Source organism: Ovis aries, chromosome 11, assembly GCF_016772045.2.
Source record: "Ovis aries strain OAR_USU_Benz2616 breed Rambouillet chromosome 11, ARS-UI_Ramb_v3.0, whole genome shotgun sequence".
NCBI lineage: Eukaryota > Metazoa > Chordata > Mammalia > Artiodactyla > Bovidae > Ovis > Ovis aries.
This window is the reverse complement of record NC_056064.1, coordinates 43528236-43549774: the sequence shown is the minus strand read 5'-3', so window position 1 is coordinate 43549774 and position 21539 is coordinate 43528236. Positions and strand designations below refer to the sequence as shown.

Sequence of the window (21539 nt, the reverse complement as noted above, 5' to 3'; positions counted from 1 at the left end):
TGTAGCACTGGCTGTGAGAACCCAGGCTGCCCTTACACATCCCTGGGCTCCTCCTCAGGCAGCAGGGCCTTCAGTCCCTCACTCTTCTGGGTTCAGTTCATTCCAGGAACCCTCAAGTTCTGAGGGCTGGTGCTTGACTCCCCTCCTTCCTTAGCCAGGATAAAAGAAAATGCTCGATGGGGTGAGCAGGTTGGGGGAGGAGGCCTAAAGAACGCTGTGTTATTATCAATAACAGTAGTTCTGTGAGTACAGAGTTACATACTGATAACTGATAATCATTGCAGCTGCTCAGTGCCGCCAGGAGGAGCGTTCTGGTACAGCAGCTATAATTTTGATGATCCATGCAGGCGTTGTTAACTGCTTTCACATTTGAGGAGTCAGAGAAGTTCTGAGACCTACCTAATTGGATCTGGAGGAGCAGTCCCATCTTCTTGGAAAGCTGCCCCTAGCCAGGTACATGCCTGTCTTTCCCTCAGGCCTCCAACCATCTGCTGTCCTGAGTCCTGCTCCATTGCCTCCCAGTTCCTTCGCCCATCTAGTGCTCCTAACTCCCGCAGGGGGGCTGGTCACCTTCTGTACCCCTCCCCTCCCCAGTCCCCTTCCATCTGCTAGGCTGTTTTTCCCAGGGGCCTTTTCGAGTGATTGCTTCCCTGCTCCTCCAGGCCAGACACAGGCATCGGCATCAGACTGACCTGGGCTCCAGGTTTGCTGTGCTGCCTGCTGACTGTGTGTTTCTGGATAAGTCACTTTGCTTCTCTGAGCATGATGTCCTCAGCTATGGCCAGTACACACAGCTAGGTCACGGGGTTATTGGGAGGCAAAGCTGAGAGGAAGCTCCTCAGGCGTTAAGCTACAAATCTGCCTTGAATTCTGTGAGTCGCCCCCAGACCCTTCAGAGAAATTCCCTCTTTTGCTTAAACTGGCTTGAGTTGGACTTTTACTTGCAACCAAAGTCTTCCCTGGTGGCTCAGATGGTAAAGAATCTGCCTGCAGTGCTGGAGACCTGGGTTCCATCCCTGGGTTAGGAAGATCCCCTGGAGAAGGAAATGGCCACCAACTCCAGTATTCTTGCCTGGCGAATTCCATGAACAGAAGAGCTTGGTGGGCTACAGTCCATGGGGACGCAAAGAGTCCAACACGACTGAGCGACTAGCGAACTGTCACGCGAGGGTACGTTCCTCAGTTCTTTGTCTCGTCACAACAAAGATTTGCAGTGACAAACATTAAAGCCCCCTCAGCGTGTCACAGCTCTCAGGTCTTGGATAGACCGTGTTACAGCTCTCAGGTCTCGAATGGACCATGTTATAGCTCTTAGACAAATCAGTGTTACAGCTCTATTTTATTTAGAAGATAGCAGGAAAATCCATCTTCGAGGCATGTCGATCCAAAGAGGAGAAGAGCGCCCCAACGCGTAGGAGAGAGAGCTGGCTTTGGCTCCTCTATTTATACGTTTATCTCTCCCTGGGCCTGTCCTGTGTAAATTGGGCCACCAGGAATGTTGTTTGTTTTACCTGAGGTCCTCACTCCGGTCCTCGGACCTTCTTTTGTTTTATTTTTGCGGGCTTTTCCCTTCCTTGTCTTTTAGCCACTGCCATTTTGGACTCCTTTTCCCTATTCTACCTACCTAACAGAACCAAACCAAAGAAAACTGAGAAACTTCCCATTACTTCCTGGATAAAGTCTAATCTTCTTAGCATGATGTCTTCACAATTTGAACTCAAGTCCTTCACAATTGGAACTCAACCTACTTTAAGAAAAAAAAAAAAAGAAAAACCTGTAAAAACTTTATAGAAGAATTTAAACACAAAAATCTGCCCATTTTAAATAGATAATAGATGCATTTTGACAAATATGTAGTCACCCCCACATAGATTCAGAACATTTCTGCCACCCCAGCAAGTTCCCTCTTGCTCCTTTTCAGTTCCTCTGGCCCCAGGCCAGCGCTGATCTGATTTCCATCGGTTAGTGTTGCCTATTTTGTTTTAGTTTTGCCATCATACTATTGTTGTTCAGTCGCCAAGTCATATCTGACTTTTTGCAACCCCATGGACTGCAGCACGCCAGGCCTCCCTGTCCCTCACCATTCATATAAATGGCATCAAACAGTGTGTTCTCTTTGTGTCTGGCTTCTTTCATTCAGTGTGACGTTTTTGACATTTCTGTGTAGTGTTAGGCGTCTTGGCCATTTGATCTCTCTTCTTGTTGAATGGTACTCTTCCTTTGTGAGATGTATCACAGTTTGTTTATCTTCCCCTGTTCTCGCCATTTGCATTTCAGTCCACTTTCTTCAGCCACCTTCCCACTGTTCCTGGCTCCTTGCACCTGTCTAGCCCTCTGCCTGCTACATTCCAATGGTCTCCTAGACAGCCTCGCTCTTTCACATTCCTCCTCCTTTGCTTGTGCTGCTGCTTGTCTGGAATGAATTGTTTCTCCTTCTCTGCCTGGTAAAACACCCCTGCCCCCCAGCCCCGGGGGCAATTCCACTTTGCCTCCCTGGTCCCCTCCCTGCCCTGCCCTGCCCTGGGCTCCTGGGGCTTCTTTTTCTGCTCTGGTGACTGTGATGGTGTTTATGGGGTCTGCTGACAGGTGATGCCCACGTCTGGTTCTTGTGCCAGCCTGAACTCCAGCAGAGGGAACAGTGCCTTAGTCATTCCCCATCCCACGGATAGGGCCCAGTGCCTGGAGAACAGATGCCTGGGGTTAGTTGGGAGAACGTGTGTTAACTACCTTGCCTGAGTAACAGAATATGAAAAATCAGGATGTGAGTTTCACTTCTTTGAATATTCCTAGAGGGATGAGGAGGAGGGGCAGGGCAGGCCACCTCCCAAAAGGGGCCAAAGCTGCCCGGGGAAGGATCAGAGAACCTTGGAGAGAAATGGGGGAGCCAGTTCTTGAGTCTGGTTCTTCTTGCCTGAGCTTGGCAGGGACATCCAATACCCTTTTGCTCAAGCTGGAGAAGGCAATGGCACCCCACTCCAGTACTCTTGCCTGGAAAATCCCATGGACGGAGGAGCCTGGTAGGCTGCAGTCCATGGGGTCGCACAGAGTCGGACACGACTGAGCAACTTCACTTTCACTTTTCACTTTCATGCATTGGAGAAGGAAATGGCAACACACTCCAGTGTTCTTGCCTGGAGAATCTCAGGGATGGGGGAGCCTGGTGGGCTGCCGTCTATGGGGTCTCACAGAGTCGGACACGACTGAAGCGACTTAGCAGCAGCAGCAGTAGCAGCAGCAGAGACTCCTTCCAAAGGGGGCCGGCCTAGCTCTCTCCTCACAGCCTGTGGAGCTGAGAGCTTCAGACTCAAATCTTTTGCCTTAAGGAATCTATTTGATGATGTGGGTATCTGGGCTAACTCATGGGAGGCTGGTGGAGCTGCTCCCATGCCTGGGACTCAGTAGCTCAATCTTCTTGATGTCCTTCCATCCTCTTTGTCTTGACCTCACTCTTAGGCCACAGGCTTTGACCTGATCTAGCTAAGCCTTTTGACTGGATCCCAAAGCAGAGTAGGGGGGCAGGTGTTCTAAAAACAGTTCTTGTTTATGCAAAGGGGAGTGTTCTGGAAAATCCCAGACGGGAAGCCCTCAGGGTCCTGCTTTAGTTCAAGAGGTCACTTAGCATTTTTTTTTGTTTCCCGTGTGGTAGAAGTTTTATTACAGTGAAAAAGGGATAGAAAAAGGTTCTGACATAGACATCAGAAGGGGGCAGAGAGTGCTTTTTTTCTAGCAGCAAGCTAGTAAAAAAATATTTATTTGGTCGCATCGGGTCTTAGTTGTGGCACATGGTATCTAGTTCCCTGACCAGGGATTGAACCTGGACTACCTCCATTGGAAGCATGGAGTCTTAGCCACTGAACCACTAGGGAAGTCCCCACTTGGCATGTTTATTGCACAGTGTTTATGGAGCACCTGTCTGCCTGCAGGGGTTGTAGGCACTGGGGCACATCATGAAATCAATAAAGTTCCCCTTCTAGGAGCTTCAGTCCCACTCACACTCTTATTGGGGGATGGTGGCTCAGAGAGTAAAGAATCCACCTGCAATTCAGGAGACAGGGGTTCCATCCCTGGGTCGGGAAGACCCCCTGGAGAAGGGAATGGCTACTCACTCCAGTATTCTTGCCTAGAAAATTCCATGGACAGAGGAGCCTGGTGAGATACAGTCCATGGGGTCACAAAAGGTCAGAGACAACTGAGCAACTGTCACTTTCACTTTCAAAGGTTTCATTGAGATATAATTCATATATCATAAAATTCATCCATTTACTGAATACAGTTCACTGGTTTCTGGTATATTCACAGAACTGTGCAGTTGCCATCACAATCAATTTCGGAGTATTTTTTTTAATCACCTCCCAAAAGATACTCCATGCCCTTTGGCAGTCACCTTCTATCCTTCCCAGCCCTAGACAGCCAGCAGTCAACTTTTATAGCTGAAAAACATTCCATTTCATGGCTATACCACATTTTGTGTATCCATCCATCAATTGATATATATTTGGTTTGTTTCCACTTTTTGGCTATAGTGAATAACACTGCTATATGTGGACCCCAGGTTTTCATTTCTTTTGAGTCCACACCTAGGAGTGGAATCGCTGGATCATATGGTTCTTTGTTCAGCGTTTTGAGGAACTGCCAGACTGTGTCCCACGGGGCTGCTGCACCATTGGTTCTATGCACTCTCACTGAGGGAGGCTCCCCTGGGCCAGACCAGAGTGAGAACTAGTGAGCTGATGTCATCTTTCCTGTAAGACAAAATACCAGTAATTTCCCAACCAGAGTTTAGTTTCCTAGCCTCAATTTAAGATAATATTATTTGCATTCTTGTCATTCGAATATTTAGTCTACTACTGAAGGGTCAATATATAACCTACTTGATTTCTTAACCTGATAGCTACATTCTCTCATAAACCACCACAGACAACTGTTTCCTCCAGAACCTTCCATTTTGGGCCACATTCTCAGTCCCAGGGGATGCCCGGTTCTGGCTTCATTGTCAGCGTGAGCAGTGGTGAGATGCCCATGTGCGTGACTCCTGAGGCCTGTGCAGGCAGAGGACGAGAAGGAGCTGGGTTTTTAAAAAAATATTTATTATTTATTTTGGTTGCGCTGGGTGTTAGTTGCAGACTGTGGTGTGCGGGCTTGGTTGCCCAGCTGCATGTGAGATCTCAGCTACCCCACAAGGGATGTGAACCTGCATCCCCTGCATTGCAAGGCAGATTCTTAACTCCTGGACCACTAGGGAAATCCCTGGGTTGTTTTTTCTTTTTTTTAATTATATTTTATTTATTTTTTAAAAAGTTTTTTTTTAATTGTGATAAAAGTCACATAATGTTAAACATGCTATTTTAACCATGTTTAACTTTATGGTTCAGTGGCACTAAGTATGTTCACATTGTTGTAGAACTCTCACCATCATCTGTCTCCCAAAATTTTCACCTTCCTAAACTGAAACTCTGTCTCCATTAAACACTAACTCCCCATTCCCTCTCCCTTCTTCCTTAACCTGGGCCCAGCCTCAGGGACTGACCAATGTACTTTCTGACTCTATGACGTTGACTGTATTCTAGTCAACTAGTCTAGTCTACTTTAGTACCTCGTGTGTGTGCTGTGCTTAGTCACTCAGTCATGTCTGACTCTTTGTGACCCCATGGACTATAGCCCACCAGGCTCCTCTGTCCATGGGAGAATGGCAAGAATACTGGAGTGGGTTGCCATGCCCTCCTCCATGGGATCTTCCCAACCCAGGGATCCAACCCAGGTCTTCCACATTGCAGGGGGATTCTTTACTGTCTGGGCCACCAGGAAAGCCCAATACCTCGTATAAGTGGAATCAAACAATATTTGTCCACACCCAGTGTGTGTTGGAATGCATTTTTAAGGTTAACTTAATATATGGAGGAGTTTGGTCCCTGGGTTGGGAAGATTCCCCTGGAGGAGGGCATGGCAACCCACTCCAGTGTCCTTGCCTAGAGTATTCCATGGATAAGAGTCTGGCTGGCTATAGTTCATAGGGTCAAAAAGAGTTGGACACAACTGAAGCGACTTAGCACACAGCACAATACATGGAGGAGGAGCTATTTTGATCGAATTTTTGCTGGCAGAGAAGTCCCTCCTCTATCCTTCATCCTTAGACCCTAGAAGAGAAGGAAGACAGCTCCCTTATCATAGTATCACAAACTAACGAATGCCTAATGTGTCCCTTTCCCAGCCCCCCTCTCCCATCCAAATAGGGGTGCCCTAAGAGGAATGTTAGCGTCACATCAGACCCAGGAGAAGTGGGAGAGAATTTGGCATTGACTTAATAAAAATATCTGCTAAATAGGTAAACAACAAGGACCTACTCTAAGGTACAGGGGGCTATATTCAATATCTTGTAATAACCTATAATGGAAAAGAATATATTTACAACTGAATCACTTTGCAGTACGACAGAAACTAATATAACAGTGTAAACCAACTACAAAAGTGGAAGTGTTAGTCTCTCAGTCATGTCCGACTCTTATTGACCCCATGGACTCTAGCCTGCCAGGCTCCTCTGTCCATGGAATTCTCCAGACAAGAATACTGAAGTGGGTTGCCATTCCCTTCTTCAGGGAATCTTCCTGATCCAGGGATTGAACCAGGGTCTCTTGCTTTGCAGGCAGATTCTTTATTGTCTGAGCCACCAGGGAAGCCCATACCTCAAATAAAAAAAAAAAGTCTGATGAAACATGAAAGCATATATTCTTAAAATTCATAGAAAGAAATATCTTTTTTAACCAACTCAACATAATTAAGATTTATACAATTTTCACACAAAGCAAGATACAAAGAGAAACATCTTTCATCATGCAGATATCGATCAACCATTTTTGCATGTCTCTTTGGAAGGAGGGCTTCCCTGGTGGCTCAGACAGTAAAGAACCTGCCTGCAATTTGGGAGACCTGAGTTCCATCACTGGGTTGGGAAGATGCCCTGGAGAAGGGCATGGCTACCCACTCCAGTATTCTTGCGTAGAGAATTCCATGGACAGAGGAGCCTGACGGGCTACAGTCCATGGAATGGCAAAGAGTAGGACTTTCACTTTCAGTTTTGGAAGGAGAGACAGTCTTCCTGAGTGAAGGAACGGAGTTGACTCCTCTTGAGGGCATCGGCTCTGCCCCTGCTCTCAGATGCTGTGCCAGGGACAGTGAGGACCAGAGGCCCTGCAGCTCCCAGCTGGGTGTGGCCAGAGACTAGTCGTGGACCTCTCTGGGCTCCTGAGTCCTTAGACACCAAACTTAAGCTCCCCTCACAGGGTGGGCACTAGAGAGCACAGAGGGAAGCATCAGTTCTGGGTGGCCTCTTTTCTTCTCTTGGTTCTGGGGGTCCATTCATCTCCCTCTCCTGGGTTCCCTCAGCTCCTCCTGCTGTCCCCAGTGCCTGCCTCATTCACAGCTGCCTTCTCAGCAAAGAGACTTTGGGGGTCATCTCTGCATCTAGTCACCTGGAAGTCCTCACCTGTCCACACCGTAGCCCCAGTCTCACACCCAAGGGCCTCAGGCCACATCTCCTGCTGACAATCCCTGCCTCGAACCTGTTCCCAGCCTTGGCTGTATGTTGGAATACCCTGGGAACTTTTCAAACTTCTTTTATGTGACCCCTCCCTCAGAGCCTGTATGCATGTTAGCAGAGCATTCACTTGACATCAGGCGCTTCACTAGATGCTGGAATTACAGTGGTTAATAAGATGAAGTCAACATCTTCAAAGAACTTTACAGTAGTAGGAATAGGTACATAGTGGAATAATTAATATTTCAAAAAATATCTTCAAAGAACTTTACAGTAGTGGGCGGTGGCGGTGGTTTATTCGCTAAGTCGTGTCTGACTGTTGTAACCCCATGGACTGTAGCCCGCCAGGCTCCTCTGTCCATGGGATTCTCCAGGCAAGAATACTGGAGTGGGTTGCCATTTCCTTCTCCAGTGGATCTTCCCGACCCAGGAATCGAACCCCGGTCTCCTGCACTGCACCCAGATTCTTTACTGACTGAGCTATAAGGGAATGGGAATAGGTACTTATTTAGTAGAATAATTAATATTTCAAAAAATATCTATCAAGAGGCTACTTTTTGGAAATCCCTGTTGGAAAGGTTTTTATCTCCTTTACGAGCAGAGTGGAAGGTGATCTCTTTAGATATATGGATGGATGGAGTCAGAAGAGATTTTGGTTAACTAATCCTCCCATTTTACAGATGAGAAAACCAAGGCCAAATGGCCATGTTTTCTGTGTATGAGGTGGAAGCTGTTCTCCAAAAACTAGAAGACTCTTGCTTGCAGTATGGTATCCCTGCCAGGTGCTCTCGAGAGCCGCTAAGCCTTTCTCAATCCAGTATCTGATGCCAAGTTAATAAAAGATTTAAGGCGCATTAGTATTATAATCAAGTTTAGATAAATTAAAGATTAGATTAAGCTGTGATGAATAACAGCTAAGGATTAGCAAGGAAGATTACAATTGCTTTTAAGTATTTATTTCTTTTAAGGCTGATTATTATATGAGTGATCTTAAACTAAGTCCAATTTAAATGTTATTTAAGTTCAGCTCTTTTTGCGACTTACCATGTTTTTGGAAATTGAAGAATAATTGGTGAGAAACCAAGCAAATCTCTTTACTAACCAAACCTACTAAGCCAGATTCTGCCACTTGCTTGCTAGGTGATATTGGGCAAGTCACTGAACTTCTCTGGCTTTCAGTTTCTTCATTTATAAAAGGAAGCTAATAATAGTAGCTATGAAGTGAGGAGCACCGTGCGTACAGCAGAGCCAAGATGACCTGGGGTCAAATACCAGCTCTACCACTTAGCAGTGTAATGCCTTTGGGCAAATTGCTTAACGTCTCTGTGTGCAGTTTCTTCATCTGTAAACTGGGGTGATAGAATTCCCCACCTTGGTATGTAATTATGAGGATCAAAGAAATGAACACATGTGAAGAGACAGGAATTGTGCCTGGCAGTGTGCTTACAAACAGTGGCTCTGGCGGGGATGATGTTTAGAGCACAGAGCATCAACCCACAATTGCAAGATAAAATTTTGAATTATGAGCAAGCTTTCTGAAAATCGAAGAATGCAGATCTAACCGGTGGGGTGAATTGTGAGGAGGCAGGTGCGTCAGACTCAGATGAAAAAGATCTCTCTCATTTCTCCTAAACTCAGCCTCCTTTCATTCCTTCATCTTTGACCCTTCCGCCTTCCTGCCTTGTCCAGGGTCTGCAGGGGCACTCCAAGGCCCAGTTGGCGTGTGGGAGTCTCCAGCCATAGACACTGGCTTATGGGGGTGGATAGCAGGACTTCCTCCCATGCCCAGAGCCTGCACTGCCTTTTGTGAAGTTAAAGAAAGTGAAAGTCGATCAGTCGTGTCTGACTCTGTGAACCCATGGACTATACAGTCCATGGAATTCTCCAGGCCAAAATACTGGATTGGGTAGCCTCCAGGGAATCTTCCCAACCCAGGGATTGAACCCAAGTCTCCCACGTTGCAGACAGATACTTTACCATCTGAGCCACCAGGGAAGCCTTTTGTGAGCTCGTGCCTACTCTTGTCGATGGACTACTTATGCCTGGTCCCCTTACATGGTGCCTGAAGCAAAGCTCTTGCCACCTCGATCGGGCGCTGGAAAGAGGGTAAGTGTGGTGGGTGGCACAGTTAGGACTAGGCAGGATGCCACTAACAGGTGGGCAGGAAGGAAGAGGACATGCTGTCTGTAGCAGATACCTGGGGCTCCAGAAGCCCTGGGGGGGCCGCCGTCTTCCCCGGGAGGACCCGAGGTCAGTTATGGGCACATCAGACAGCCAGAGAGAGAGACTAACCACCCACTGCTCAGCTGGCACCTAGTGAGGGCCTGCTCAGACCTACTCCCAGGAAGGAGCCACAGTTATAGGGCATTTTCTGTGTGCCTGGTACTGTGGCATCCACTCTGTGCCCTCTCCCAAGGTGGAGGCTGTTATCCCTATTGTGCAGATGAGGAAACTGAGGCTCAGAGAGGTTATGTAACTGACCTAGGACACATATACCACGTGGCAGAGCCAGGATTTCAACGCAGAGCTCTCTAGTTCCAGAACATCCCACCCCATGGGGTTGTGGCAGAGTAAAGCAAGGAGGCAGGGCAAAGTGGAAGTGTTGGGCCAGGGATGGGGTAAGGAGGGGAGGGCAGTGCAGCGGCTTCTGGGAGAAGTTTTGGACCTCTAGACCGGTATGTGATGTGGGGGCAGGGCCGGTTGGTGTGTGGCTGGTGGGTGATGATGATGGTGGAGGGGGTTTCAGAATGTCTGAGGTTGTGATGGGAATCAGGGCCCAGAACATTTGGTTCTCCAGGGAGAATTTGGTTTGATCCTGGAGGCTGGGGTTGAGGGGTGGGGAGGGGGGCCACAGCTAGCTGTCCAGATGCCCTGTTGAGGCTTGGGTTAAGCTAGTGCTGAAGTTGGTATCTGACTCAGTATCAGTGAAGCTGGCACCCTATCTGGAACAGAATAAGAGCAGCCTTTCTCATAGAAATTTGGTTTTCTTTAGAAATTTGGTTTTCGAAGTGGGGAGTGCACCTAGGGGTGCATCAGATGATCCTTTAGGGTGTGGTAAGAAAATACTGGAACTTCTATTTATAGTTTAAAAATAATCATTAGAATTTTTGAGTGTGATTTTTAATATACATATTAATAGTAACTGTGTATATTAAAAATCACACTCGAAAATTCTAATGATTATTTAGTAGCATATATATAATAATATGGCTTCCCTGGTGGCTCAGATGGTAAAGCGTCTGCCTGCAATGCAGGGGACCCAGGTTTGATCCCTGGGTTGGAAAGAGCCCCTGGAGAAGGAAATGGCAACCCACTCCAGTACTCTTGCCTGGAAAATCCCATGGACGAAGGAGCCTGATAGGCTAAAGTCCATGGGGTCGCAGTCAGACATGACTGAGCGACTTCACTTCACTTCATATAATAATATATAAATATAAGTATACTTACAGTGATGGTTCCAAACTTTTTTGTTTTAACTGAGAGATACAGACAGTAGAAAAGGCTTCTAGAACAAGACTGGTGAATTGCTGCGGTAGTGGGCTAAGAGATCGGAGCGGGTGGGTGAAGAAACAGAGACTCGGGGTAACTGTTGGCGGCCCATGCTGGTCATTACCGGAAATGCAACATCACTCAATATAGCACGGGCTCTTTTAGGGCTTCCCTGATAGCTCAGCGGGTAAAGAATCCGCCTGCAATGCGCGAGACCTGGCTTCGATCCCTGGATTCGATCCCTGAATGGGGAAGATCCCCTGGAGACGGGAAAGGCTTCCTTCTCCAGTATTCTGACCTGGAGAATTCCATGGACTAGAGTCGGACACGACGGAGGGACTTATTTCACTTCACTTCACTTCTGCTGAAAATTTAGAACAGTCGGACACGGCTGAAGTGACTTAGCAGCAGCAGCTCCGAGTTTTATCTCTTTCTGTGCGTTGAATCCCAACGCCTTGGAATGAATATCCACTAGAGGAATATCTTGATTTGAGGGTAAGCAGAGACACTGCCTACACCGTTGTGACCTCTGGGGCGCAGGCAGGGAAGAAGACAGATCTCAGAGGAAGAGGACACATTCCTCTCTTTTCCACCTACCTCCTCCCCAGCCCCACCGCCTCATTTCTCCTTACTCCCCCTGTTCCTCCATCCCACCGGCAGAGGGGGCAGCCTTTAACTGCCATGGAATGCGTGTGGACCCCTCCAACCTGCTTCCTGCCCCAGCTACCCTATACCCCATCAGTAATATCCTCATTCTTTGGGGCCCTGCTTAGAACACAGCACGTCTATTATGACATTCAGTTGTACCGCTAGAAAGTGATTTGTGTGTCTGACATTCCCGCTTCCGGACCTCCACCTTCAGGAATCACTGATGCTGGCCCCATAGCTGGTATCTGACGGTATCAGTGAGGCTGGCACCCTATCTGGACCAGAATAAGAGCATCCTACTCTGTATCAGGAAATGTTTCTCCTCTCTCTGTAACCTCATGGGGCTGTTGTGAGAATTAAACAATTTATCAATTGTAAGGTCTTGAACAGATGTGAGGAGCTGGCATTCTATAAGGCCCTTATAAGAGAGATGCTTGCTGACTAATGGGGCAGGGGGCAGGGTGGGGGGAGTGCGAGGAGGCAGCTGGTAAGAGTAATGAGTTGGGCTCCATTTCCTAGAGGGCCAAAATCAGGGATCCTTGTTCTGGGGATCTTGAATGAAACTAAAAGTTTGCTGTATGTTGCTATGGGGTAATAGTTGCCTGACTGAGAAGTAATACTATGGAGAGATTCAAGATGCTTCCACTTCCCCACCACCAAATAGCCAGGTGGACAGGCTAGAGTAGAGGGTAACTTTCATGATGGGAAGAAGACTTCTCTTTTTAAAAAAAATTTATTTGGCTACTCCTGTTCTTTGTTGTAGCATGTGGATCTATTTCCCCGACCAGGGATCGAACCCCGGGCCCCCTGCATTGGGAACGCAGAGTCCTAGCCACTCGACTACCAGGGAACTCCAGGGGACTTCTTCCTAAATTGAATTAGGAAGATCTTTTGGCTTGAAGGCAGAAGAGAGGGCAGAAAGCATTTTGTTCCAGCAAGTTCTTTGGTTGGAGACAGAAGCCTGTAATTCCAGTCCCTGCCATCTGGGGTCGCTAACTAACTTTCTTCTCCTTGCTCAGTAATAAGGGATCGAACCGAGGTCTCCTGCACCGCAGGCAAACTCTTTAGCTATACTCAAACCTGGCTTTCCCCCGTGGCTCAGTGGTAAAGAATCCGCCTGCAATGCAGGAGACGCAGGTTTGATCCCTGGGTTGGGAAGATTTCCTGAAGAAGGAAATGGCAACCCACTCCAGTGTTCTTGACTGGGAAATCCCATGGACAGAGGAGCCGGTCGGGCTACAGTCCACGGGTTCGGAAAGGAGTCGGACAAGACTTAGTGACTAAACAACAACGGTACTGAAACGTATGATTGCCGGAGCTCAGGGCAAGCTGAGTCTCCTGCAACAAGGGGACCAGTCCCCCCTGCTTCCAGGATCAATTTCCAAGTCAAACCCGTTTCTGAGATTTCCAAGCAAGTTTCCAGAATGCAGTGCCTTTCTGATCTTAGGAGACCTTCATATTCTAGAGAACAGTTGGAGAAGGTGCAGGGTGGGGAATACCGCTGCCAGAGTAGTACCTCGGCTGACCCTGAGTGCACCGCGCACGTCATAGTCATCCGGCTGAGCTTTCAGTACTCCACGGCTAGAACTAAGTGCAGGTCTACAGTGGAGCCAGAAGCTGGGGTGACGGCGGGCAACTGGGTTTGTCTTTATTTCTTGAGATGGAACTACGAAGAAGGATGGCGAGTCACCTTGTTCTGTATTCCGTAAACTGGGGTATGGACCAGCTCTCCTGTCCAGGCTTGAAATAGAGTCTCAGCTCGCCCCGCTCCCCCCCCCCCCCCCCCCCCCCCCCTTTTTTTTTTTTTTTTTTTTGCAAATTCGCCTAGCGAGTCTGGGATCCAGGTATCCACCAAAGAATTCTTAAAAGCTGCTCCTGAGTTTGAGGTCCTATGGGGGTGGCTCTCCTGCTCCTTGAGGGGTCTCCCTAAACTTCTGCTCCTTTACCCAGTTGGGAAGCAGGATAATGAGGAAAGGTGAGGCAAACCTTGAACTGGAACGCGGGTCTAAAGCTGAGAGAAGGGGTCGGGTCTCTTACCATCGCCCTTTTAAGGGAATCACTGGGCGCCGAGAGACTAGTGGGTACAGGTCCCAGTCCTTGCTTCCCCGGGTAGGAAGCCAGCTGCGGGTCGGAGAATCGTGGGCTGTGTAGTGTCTCCTAAGTCACCACCTCCCTGCCTACCCACTAGCTGCTCGGAAAGGGTACTTTCTGCGGGTGGTCCCGCGGCGTCCTTACCCTCTTCCTCTCCTCTCTCGGTCTCCGCCCCTTCGCGCAGAGGAGGCCTCGCCGCTTTAAGAGCCGGAGTAGCGATTGACAAGCAATAAACGCCGAGCGCCCGGCTGCGCGGGAGCCACCCGGAGCTAGGGGCCTCTCCGGGCGCAGGTAGGCGCCCCCCGGCCCCCTGGCCAGCACCCACCCGAGGGCCCTCTTGGTCCTGGAACGGCACTTGGGGCCCTTTCTCTGCGTTACACCTCTCCTGGCCTCTTCCCTCTGGCCCCTCCCCTCCCTCTCACCCTCCCGCCCCTTCTCTCCCTCTCACCCTCCCGCCCCCACTCCCCTTTTCTCGGGGCTCGTAGAGAAAGATCAGACCTCGCTGCCCGTGGACACTGGACCCCCGCCCCTGCGGTGAGGGCTCCTAAGTGACGTCAGGCACAGAGCCTGGTGAGCTGTGCCGGGGCCCGAGTGTCCGTGCGGCTTCTCCGGGGACTGTGCGGATTCTGGGGACTTCGGAGCCGGGCATTACGTAAGAACCGTGTTATTAGCTCTTCCGGGGGTGGGGGCGCAAGACGGAGGTTGTGTGGGTCCCCTTGGCTCCCCTGCCACCTTGGGGGATTGAGATTGAGGCCAACACCTCAATCTCTCCTGGGAGAGGGTCCTGCGAAGGGGGTGTGCTGCTGCTTCGCCTCCCAGGTTGTAGAGGGGGCGGGTCTGGGTCGGGGGCCAGGACTAGGATCTGGAGACCTGGGAATGGGTCGGTGACAGGAGCGAGGAGTCAGGGCCAGAAAGTTAGGTCAACTCAGAGCGGGGAGCGTGAGGACGCGGGCGGGGGTGCGGGGTGTGCAGCCATTCAGTGACCTCATCCCCTAGTCTCCGCCGGGCGCGCACGCAGAGAGTCTTCTTTGATGGCTCGCAACACACCCCCCTCCTCCCAGGTCCTAGCGCCCAGCTTTTTAGGACCGGGCTCTTGGGGCGGGGGCGCTCCGATCGTCGGTGCGTGCAGGCCCTCCTGGCCACTAGACCCCATCCTGCAGTCTGCCTACCGCTCCCCACGACCTGTAGATCTTCAAAGCTCTTTTGTCAGACCTTTCTCCTCTATATCTCTTTGTACGCGTCTTGACAGAGCTCGGAGGAAACCTCTCCCTTTCTCGGTGGGCCCACATCGGCTACCGACCCTGGGTGGTGTGGGTAGCCTGGAGATAGGGGTGAGAGGGCACGTGGGCCCAGGGTTTTGGAAGCTGAGGTGCGAGTTCTCAGATGCCTGGGCTCTGGACCTTGACTCGGAGCCAGGCTGGTTTGCCTGGCACTGCTGTTCTCCTGTGGGCACAGCTGGCCCCGCCCTCCCAGAGGCTTGGGTGGGGGTAGGGCAGAGCTAGCCGATGCCCGTGGGAATCGACTTCTCAGGGAGAAAACCCAGGCAGGCTGGGCAAGACTTCTGGGGACCGGATCCTCCCTGCCTCTTCCCACCCTCCACCCTCTGGGGAAGGAGGACTTGGGAGAGTAGTGCCAGCTGGAGAGAGCTGCAGGCTCCAGGTCCTCAGGACCCGGGCGGGCCGGGGGTGGGGTTGGGGGGTGGGGAGAAAGGGATCCCTCTCTGATGCTCTCTAGGAATAGGGGTGGCAGGGGTTGTGCCCAGGGCACTAGCTGGCGCAGTGGATCCTGGGCATTGCTCCCAGTCTGGGTGCTAGCCTGACAGGGGATGTCCTCCCTTTCCCCTAAAGCTCCTTTCTTCCTTGTCCTCGGGGCAGATCCAGGAGGAAGGGGAGTCATCCTTCCACTTTTGTAATTTCTGCTACTTGAAATTACAAGTAGCAGGGAGCACAGATGACCTGCTCAGGCCTGGGAAGGTGATAGGAAGAGAGAGGATTTCATTAAAATCAGGTAGTGGTCCCTCTAGGGACCTTTTTAGGGGGAGGAGGTGAAATCGTGGCTCCCCCACCCCCAGGGCCCAGTAGCAGTCAGTCCTAAAGTGGGCACTGCCAGATGCTTTCTTCCACTCCCCCACCCCTGCTGGGAGCCACCGCGCCTCCTGTTGTCATGGCAACTGGGAATTAGGGTTTTCTCCAGTGGCACAGGCCCAGAAAGGCAAAGGGATGAAGGATGGTGGGTTACCCACCTGCACCCTTCCTTGGAGAATAAGGGATCCAACCCCATTCCAGGAGGACCTGGGATGCAAACTGGGTCTATAAGTTCCATGATGGGTTTTGCCCAGAGCCCCCTGCTCTCCTTGTCCCAGCTCTGGGCTAAGAAGGGGTAAAGGGAGAAGGAGAAAGCAAGAGAGGCCCTATTGAGGTATGACATCATTTCTGCTAGACAGATGAACAGATGTTTGTAGAGCATCTTCACTGTGCTGGGTCTAGGATCCAGAGGCAAAATAAAACAGCTGTGATTCTTGACCCATGGAGCTTAAAGTCAGGGAACACCCATTTTCTTACTTTTTACCTTTTTACTCACATTGGACTTTTCCCCATCCTCTCTCTCTCTCAAAATAAATAAAATAAAAAAGACAGATGGTAGGCAGAAATAAATTTTTTTTGAGTCATAAAACCTGGAGTTTCATTGTAGCTCTCCTTTTCTTTAAAAAAATATTTTTATTCATTTATTTGGCTGCACCGAGTCTTACTTATACATGTGGAATTTTCAGTTTTGACATGTGGGTTTTAGTTCCCTGGCCAGGGATCGAACCCAGGCCCCTAGCATCGGGAACCCAACATTTTAGCCATTGGACCACCAGGGAAGTCCCCATAGCTCTCTTTATTAGCTTTGTGACCTTGGACAAATCAACTAACCTCTCTGATCCTCTGTCTCCTCCTCCTTGGAGAGATGGATGCGTCATGTCTGCCCTTCTTGCCTCCCAGAACTAAGGGATAGTTTAGTATCAGGGCGGTGCCCTCTCCCCTACCCCACTGGCTCCTCCTGAGGGGGAGGTCCTTCCTAATTCCTTCCCCATTATTTTGCCCTTCTGCCTTCTCAACCTCCTCTCTCCCTTTCTTCAGGAGCCCTTGCTGATTTCACCATGCCGGTCGCAGCCACCAACTCCGAGACTGGTAAGAAGTGGGGGTTGGGATGTCAGTTATATCAGTGGTTCAGGGGATTCCAGGCAGGTTGGGGAGCACAGTCAGCCACTGCCACAGCTCCCTGTAAGAGCAAACTGACCCTGCTGCAGCTGTTCCATCCAGCTGCTCAGCCATTCCTCCGGGCAACTTCTATCACCCTGCTGCACCTGCCCCAGGGTGGGGCTGGAGACAGAGCACAACTCACCTCCATGGAGGGGGATGCATGCTCTGGAGACTTCCACAGTGCAGTGCCCCCCAGATAGGTAACGTGGACCAACACATGGGAGTGTGTGTGTGCTGGGCTGTGGAGAATGCCAGGTCAGGAAGCCTTGGCTTAGTTCTGTAGGAGGTTTTAGGGCAAGGTTGTGGGCCACCCAGACAAGCTAGGACGCCTCAGGAATGATCTGCTTAGATTCTTGGAGGCTGTGTCTCTTCCTCTGTCAAGAGGTGATGCGAAACTCAAAGGCTGTAATAGGGAAAGCATGTTGCCATTAGGGATATTCACAGCTTTGCTGTGCTACTGAGTTGTTGTTACCTCTTTAACCTGTGACCCTGAGTCAGGGTCACCTTGCTTTGAGGACCTAGGTTTCCGCATCTGTAGAATGAGGTGATAGGACAGGATCAGCGTTTTTAACTTGTATTGGTCCTGGATCCCATTGAGAATCTGATGCAAACCGAGGACCTTAATCATAGACAAAGACTTCTATGCACGAAGTCTGCATTCTGCTCCAGGGGTTCAGGGATCACACCCTGAGTGTATGCAGAGACCCACCAGGTGAAGTGCCCTGTACTCAGGCTCTCAGAGGGCCCTAACAATTGTGAACTGTTCTTGTTTTTCTCTCGTTGATCCCTGTTTGGGTGCCTCCTGACCGTGTAGCCCCTTCTGTCTCTCTAGGCGCTGCTATTGCTTCTGCAAGCTGTTCCAGGCCTCCCAGTTCAGTTAGAGTGACTTCTCTGTGCCCTCCCCTCTGAAAAGCTGAAGCAGGAAAGTGAAGGCTGCTGTGAGGGGCCAGAACTAAACTGTGACACCCTTGTCCCCCCAGGAAAGGCCTCTTCTCCATGCAGTGGCCAGACTGTCCCAATGTCCCCTAGCTGCTGCAGCCTTGGAGGGTTCAGTGCATTCCCCACTGCTCCAGCCTGCCTGGGCCCCTCTGTAAGCTGCTTAGGGGTTAATTAAGCCCATCCCTGAGCCTGTGATTAAAGGCCTGTCAATCTGGGGCTGTCCAGTAAACCCATTAATGGTGCCTGGCAGGGGTGTAGAGGGAGGGGAAGGCCCAGCGCTTTGGTTTCCCTGCTGCAGGCCTCTTGATGGGCCCTGGTGGGGTGGGGGACAGGGTAGGGAGTGGAGTTCAGGAGATAGGTGTGAGGGTCTGCTTCTTCTGAGGACTCCTGGGGTACCTGCTCCCCTGGGTGTTGTGTATCCAACGGGCTTTCTGTATCCAAAGGAAGAAAGTTGCTTAAAGCAACTTAAGCAAAGCAAGTTGCTTAACCTCTTGGAGGCTGCATTTCTTCCTCTGAAAAGAGGTTATGGGCGACTCAAAGGCCAGAAGCTTTGTCTTTCCCTCAGGTGGCCCTCTGTGCCTGCCCCGGGGTTGGACTGGCTCCTGGCCTCAAAACTCTAATGGTGGCTTCTGCCCCTTCTCATTTGGTGGTCATTACACTTCCCATGGGTCTGATAGACAGCTGTACCCTTGGCTCTAAGGTCAAGTTCACCCCCGCCCTTCCCCTTTACCTTCCCCCAGAGATCCTTGCCTTGGCCTCTGCAGAGATTAAAGCTAGCAGGGTCTTTCTACCCTGATCCACGTATCAATATAGCCACTATCATCATGAAGGGAGCGAGATGGTGTGGATGTTTTCCTCTTGCAGAGAGACCCTAACTCCATTTCTAGTAAGGAGGAGGAGCTCTTTCCCTGAGGGTTGGAGATGTGTGGGTGTTGGCATGGGCTGCGAGTTTGGACACCTCGCCCCTGGACTCCAGACCTGAAGCTCTGCCTCAGCACCGGGTTCCCTCCTTTCTTTGAATTAAGGCTGGGATGTGGGGCTTTCAGGTGGAGCTGTCCCTTTAAATCTCTGGGTTAATGTTCTAGTGTGTAATCCTGCTTGCTGCCATGGCAACCATGGTGTGCTCTGACCCTGTGCCACTCCTCAGGGAATGGCAGTCTGGTGGCAGCAGCAGTGCCTAGTGGTGGCCTCAAGGGTACAGGGTCTCAGGGGAAGGAATGGTGGCTCTGGGCTGGGGTAACTTTCAAAACCCCTCCTTTCCTGCCCACGCTAGTCTCTTCTGCATGAATACTCCCTCACCTTTCCCAAGTCCCCAGTACCCTAGTCCCAAGATGCCTGACTTGCCCACAGGCATCGCCCCTGAAGCAAGTTGGAGGGGGGGCGCAATTGGAGATGGGGATGGAGAAGCTACTCCTGAGATGTGGGGTCTGAGGGCTGTGCCAACTGCCTCCTCATGAGAGTCATTCTTGGGGGCTTCCTTTGACCCTGAGGGGGTCACTGTAAAGAAACTGGGCTTGGTGAGGGGACCGAGAGGAGCGGTTGGAAGTCTCGAGGAGGAGGTGGCAGGCGGTGTAATTGAGGAGGGACTTCTAGAAGAGAGGGACTGGAATAAGATGGGGCCAAGTCCCCACCCACCTTGGGTTTCTGGGAGGGGAGGGTCTCTGAGCACCGCTCCAGTCTTGATGGGGGGCAAGCTTAACAACACCCCCACCCCCATCCCCCGGCCGGATACCTTTCCTCAGCCGCCTCCTTGCCTTTTAGTGGTAGGTATTCAAACGGGAATCTGGCCACCGTGGGACGAGGACCCTTCCACGGCCCCCTCCCTGCTCTTTCACAGCCCCCTCCCGCCTGTCTGCTCCCAGTCTGGGCTTTGGCCAATCAACAAGGCGGTCAGGCTGCTGAGCCTTACAATTGGCTGATCCTGCAGAGGGCGCTCCCTGAGTCCCACCTCCTCCAGCGCTGCCCACCTCTGGCTGGGAAGGCTGCGGCGGCGTGGAGGCTACTCCACAGCCCAGGTCCCGGACGGGGTCAGCCATGGCCGGCAGCCCAGGGAGCGGGGCCTCTTTGGAGGGTATATCCCTGGGCTCCTCTGAGGAAGCTGAGCTACGGAGGGAAGGTAGGGAAAGGTGGAGTGGCGAGGCTGGGGTCTGGTCCTGAGGGGTTTAGGGCATCTGGAGAGGGTACCCTAGAAGCGGGCTCTCCGGAGCCTAAGGGTCTCGGGGCGCGGTCCCCCAGGAGGGCTGACCTGTACTGAGGGCACCAACTCCCTTGGCTCAATCCCCTCCCATAGCTGGCAGGCTGGGGAATCTGTGTATGAAGATGACAGGAGAGGAAGGGTCCCAGGATATCCTGGCAGAGTCTGAAGGGTTCTTGCCCTGGCCTCTTTCTGAGTCCACTAAGGATCTTGCAGGTTTCTGACCGATGCCAAGCCCAGACATGAGCAGGAGGGGTCTGGAGGGCAGGCATGAATGTCATTTGTGGAAAAGGTGGGGAGAATGAGAGGGAAGAGAGTGGGAAGCCAAGGGTCCCTGACCAGTGGATGCCAGCTTCCAATCTCAGAGCCTCCTGCAGCCCACCCTCATTCCTTCCTGGAGGAAGGGGCATGGCTGAGAACAGTGAGAGGTGCCAGGGACTGTACCCACCCTCCTCCTTCCCAGCTTGGGTGCTGTTATGCAGATGTAGGCGTGGGTGGCAGGGTGGCAGAGTAATGATACCCCCTGCCCATCTCTGCCCCCAGCTGGGCACACTCTGCTTCTGCCTCCCTTCCCCCAGAACCTGCCACAGCCAGTAGCTCCCACCTCTGCTGGTGGGGGAAGACAGCCCTTACCTGAGGCTGAGCCCCTAAGCAGTGGCCCAGCTTCAGGTGCTCTCCCCTTGCTGATGTCCCATCCCCAGCTGAGGGTTTGGTGATCCCTAGGATGACTTGGTCTGACCTCTACCCCTGGGTGTCCACAGCCATCCCAAGCCCCAGAGTGCCTATTTCCCCCAGCTTCTACCAGTGTCCTGGGCCTCAGCTTTGGCTTCCTATGATTTGTATTAATTTCCAGGTGATTGTCTTTCAGAGCTGAAGGGCCTGTAGATACTGCCCAATTTAATCCACCCATTTTACAGGAAAGAAAGACTGAGGCCTGTGACGGATGGTGACTTGTGCAAAATCACCCTGAATTAGTGGCACAGCTGGTAGTGGATGGCGGGTAGGCCCTGACCTCCTGCATGGCTGCCTGCTGACTCCAGGCTCACACTCCAGGGACGTGTTCCAAGCGCCATCTCTCTCATCCCTGAGCCTGCCACATACGGGTGGCTGAGTCCTGGGGCTTCAGCCCGTCCAGAGATTGAATTATGTGGTTCTCTGGTTTAGGGCAGAAACTGGAACCTGACATCTGCTTCCGTTTCTCCCCTCCCCCACCTCAAAGTCCACTTCCTGGTGCTGGGAGCCTTCCACCTGCCCAGGCTAGTATTACCTAGGGCCTAGAGAACAGGCCAAGGAAATTGCCCTTCCCCTCTTAGGACCTCTGCCACAGGCATTCTAGCGCCTGGAGTGCCAGGCAGGGAAGGATGTGCTGTGGGGAGGGGCTGTCTTCTGTGGGATGGAGGGT

The 21539-nt window shown here is 51.2% G+C and overlaps 1 protein-coding gene across 8 annotated transcripts in view; it reads left to right on the top strand.

Moving 5' to 3' along the window:
- MPP2 (MAGUK p55 scaffold protein 2) overlaps window positions 1-21539 on the top strand; it is a 45801-nt gene that overhangs the window by 2979 nt on the left and 21283 nt on the right. For 2 of the 8 annotated variants that reach the window (XM_060394907.1, XM_060394906.1), the window contains 4 exons: window positions 285-453; window positions 13944-14050; window positions 14245-14411; window positions 16882-16932. In XM_060394907.1, coding sequence (XP_060250890.1) covers window positions 16902-16932 — 31 coding nt within the window. In that variant the 5' untranslated portion in view covers window positions 285-453; window positions 13944-14050; window positions 14245-14411; window positions 16882-16901. Of the gene's footprint in view, window positions 1-284; window positions 454-13943; window positions 14412-16881; window positions 16933-19908; window positions 20060-21379; window positions 21538-21539 lie in introns of those variants that run through there. The other 6 variants (XM_060394905.1, XM_027974450.3, XM_012186183.4 and 3 more) reach the window with 6 other exon arrangements.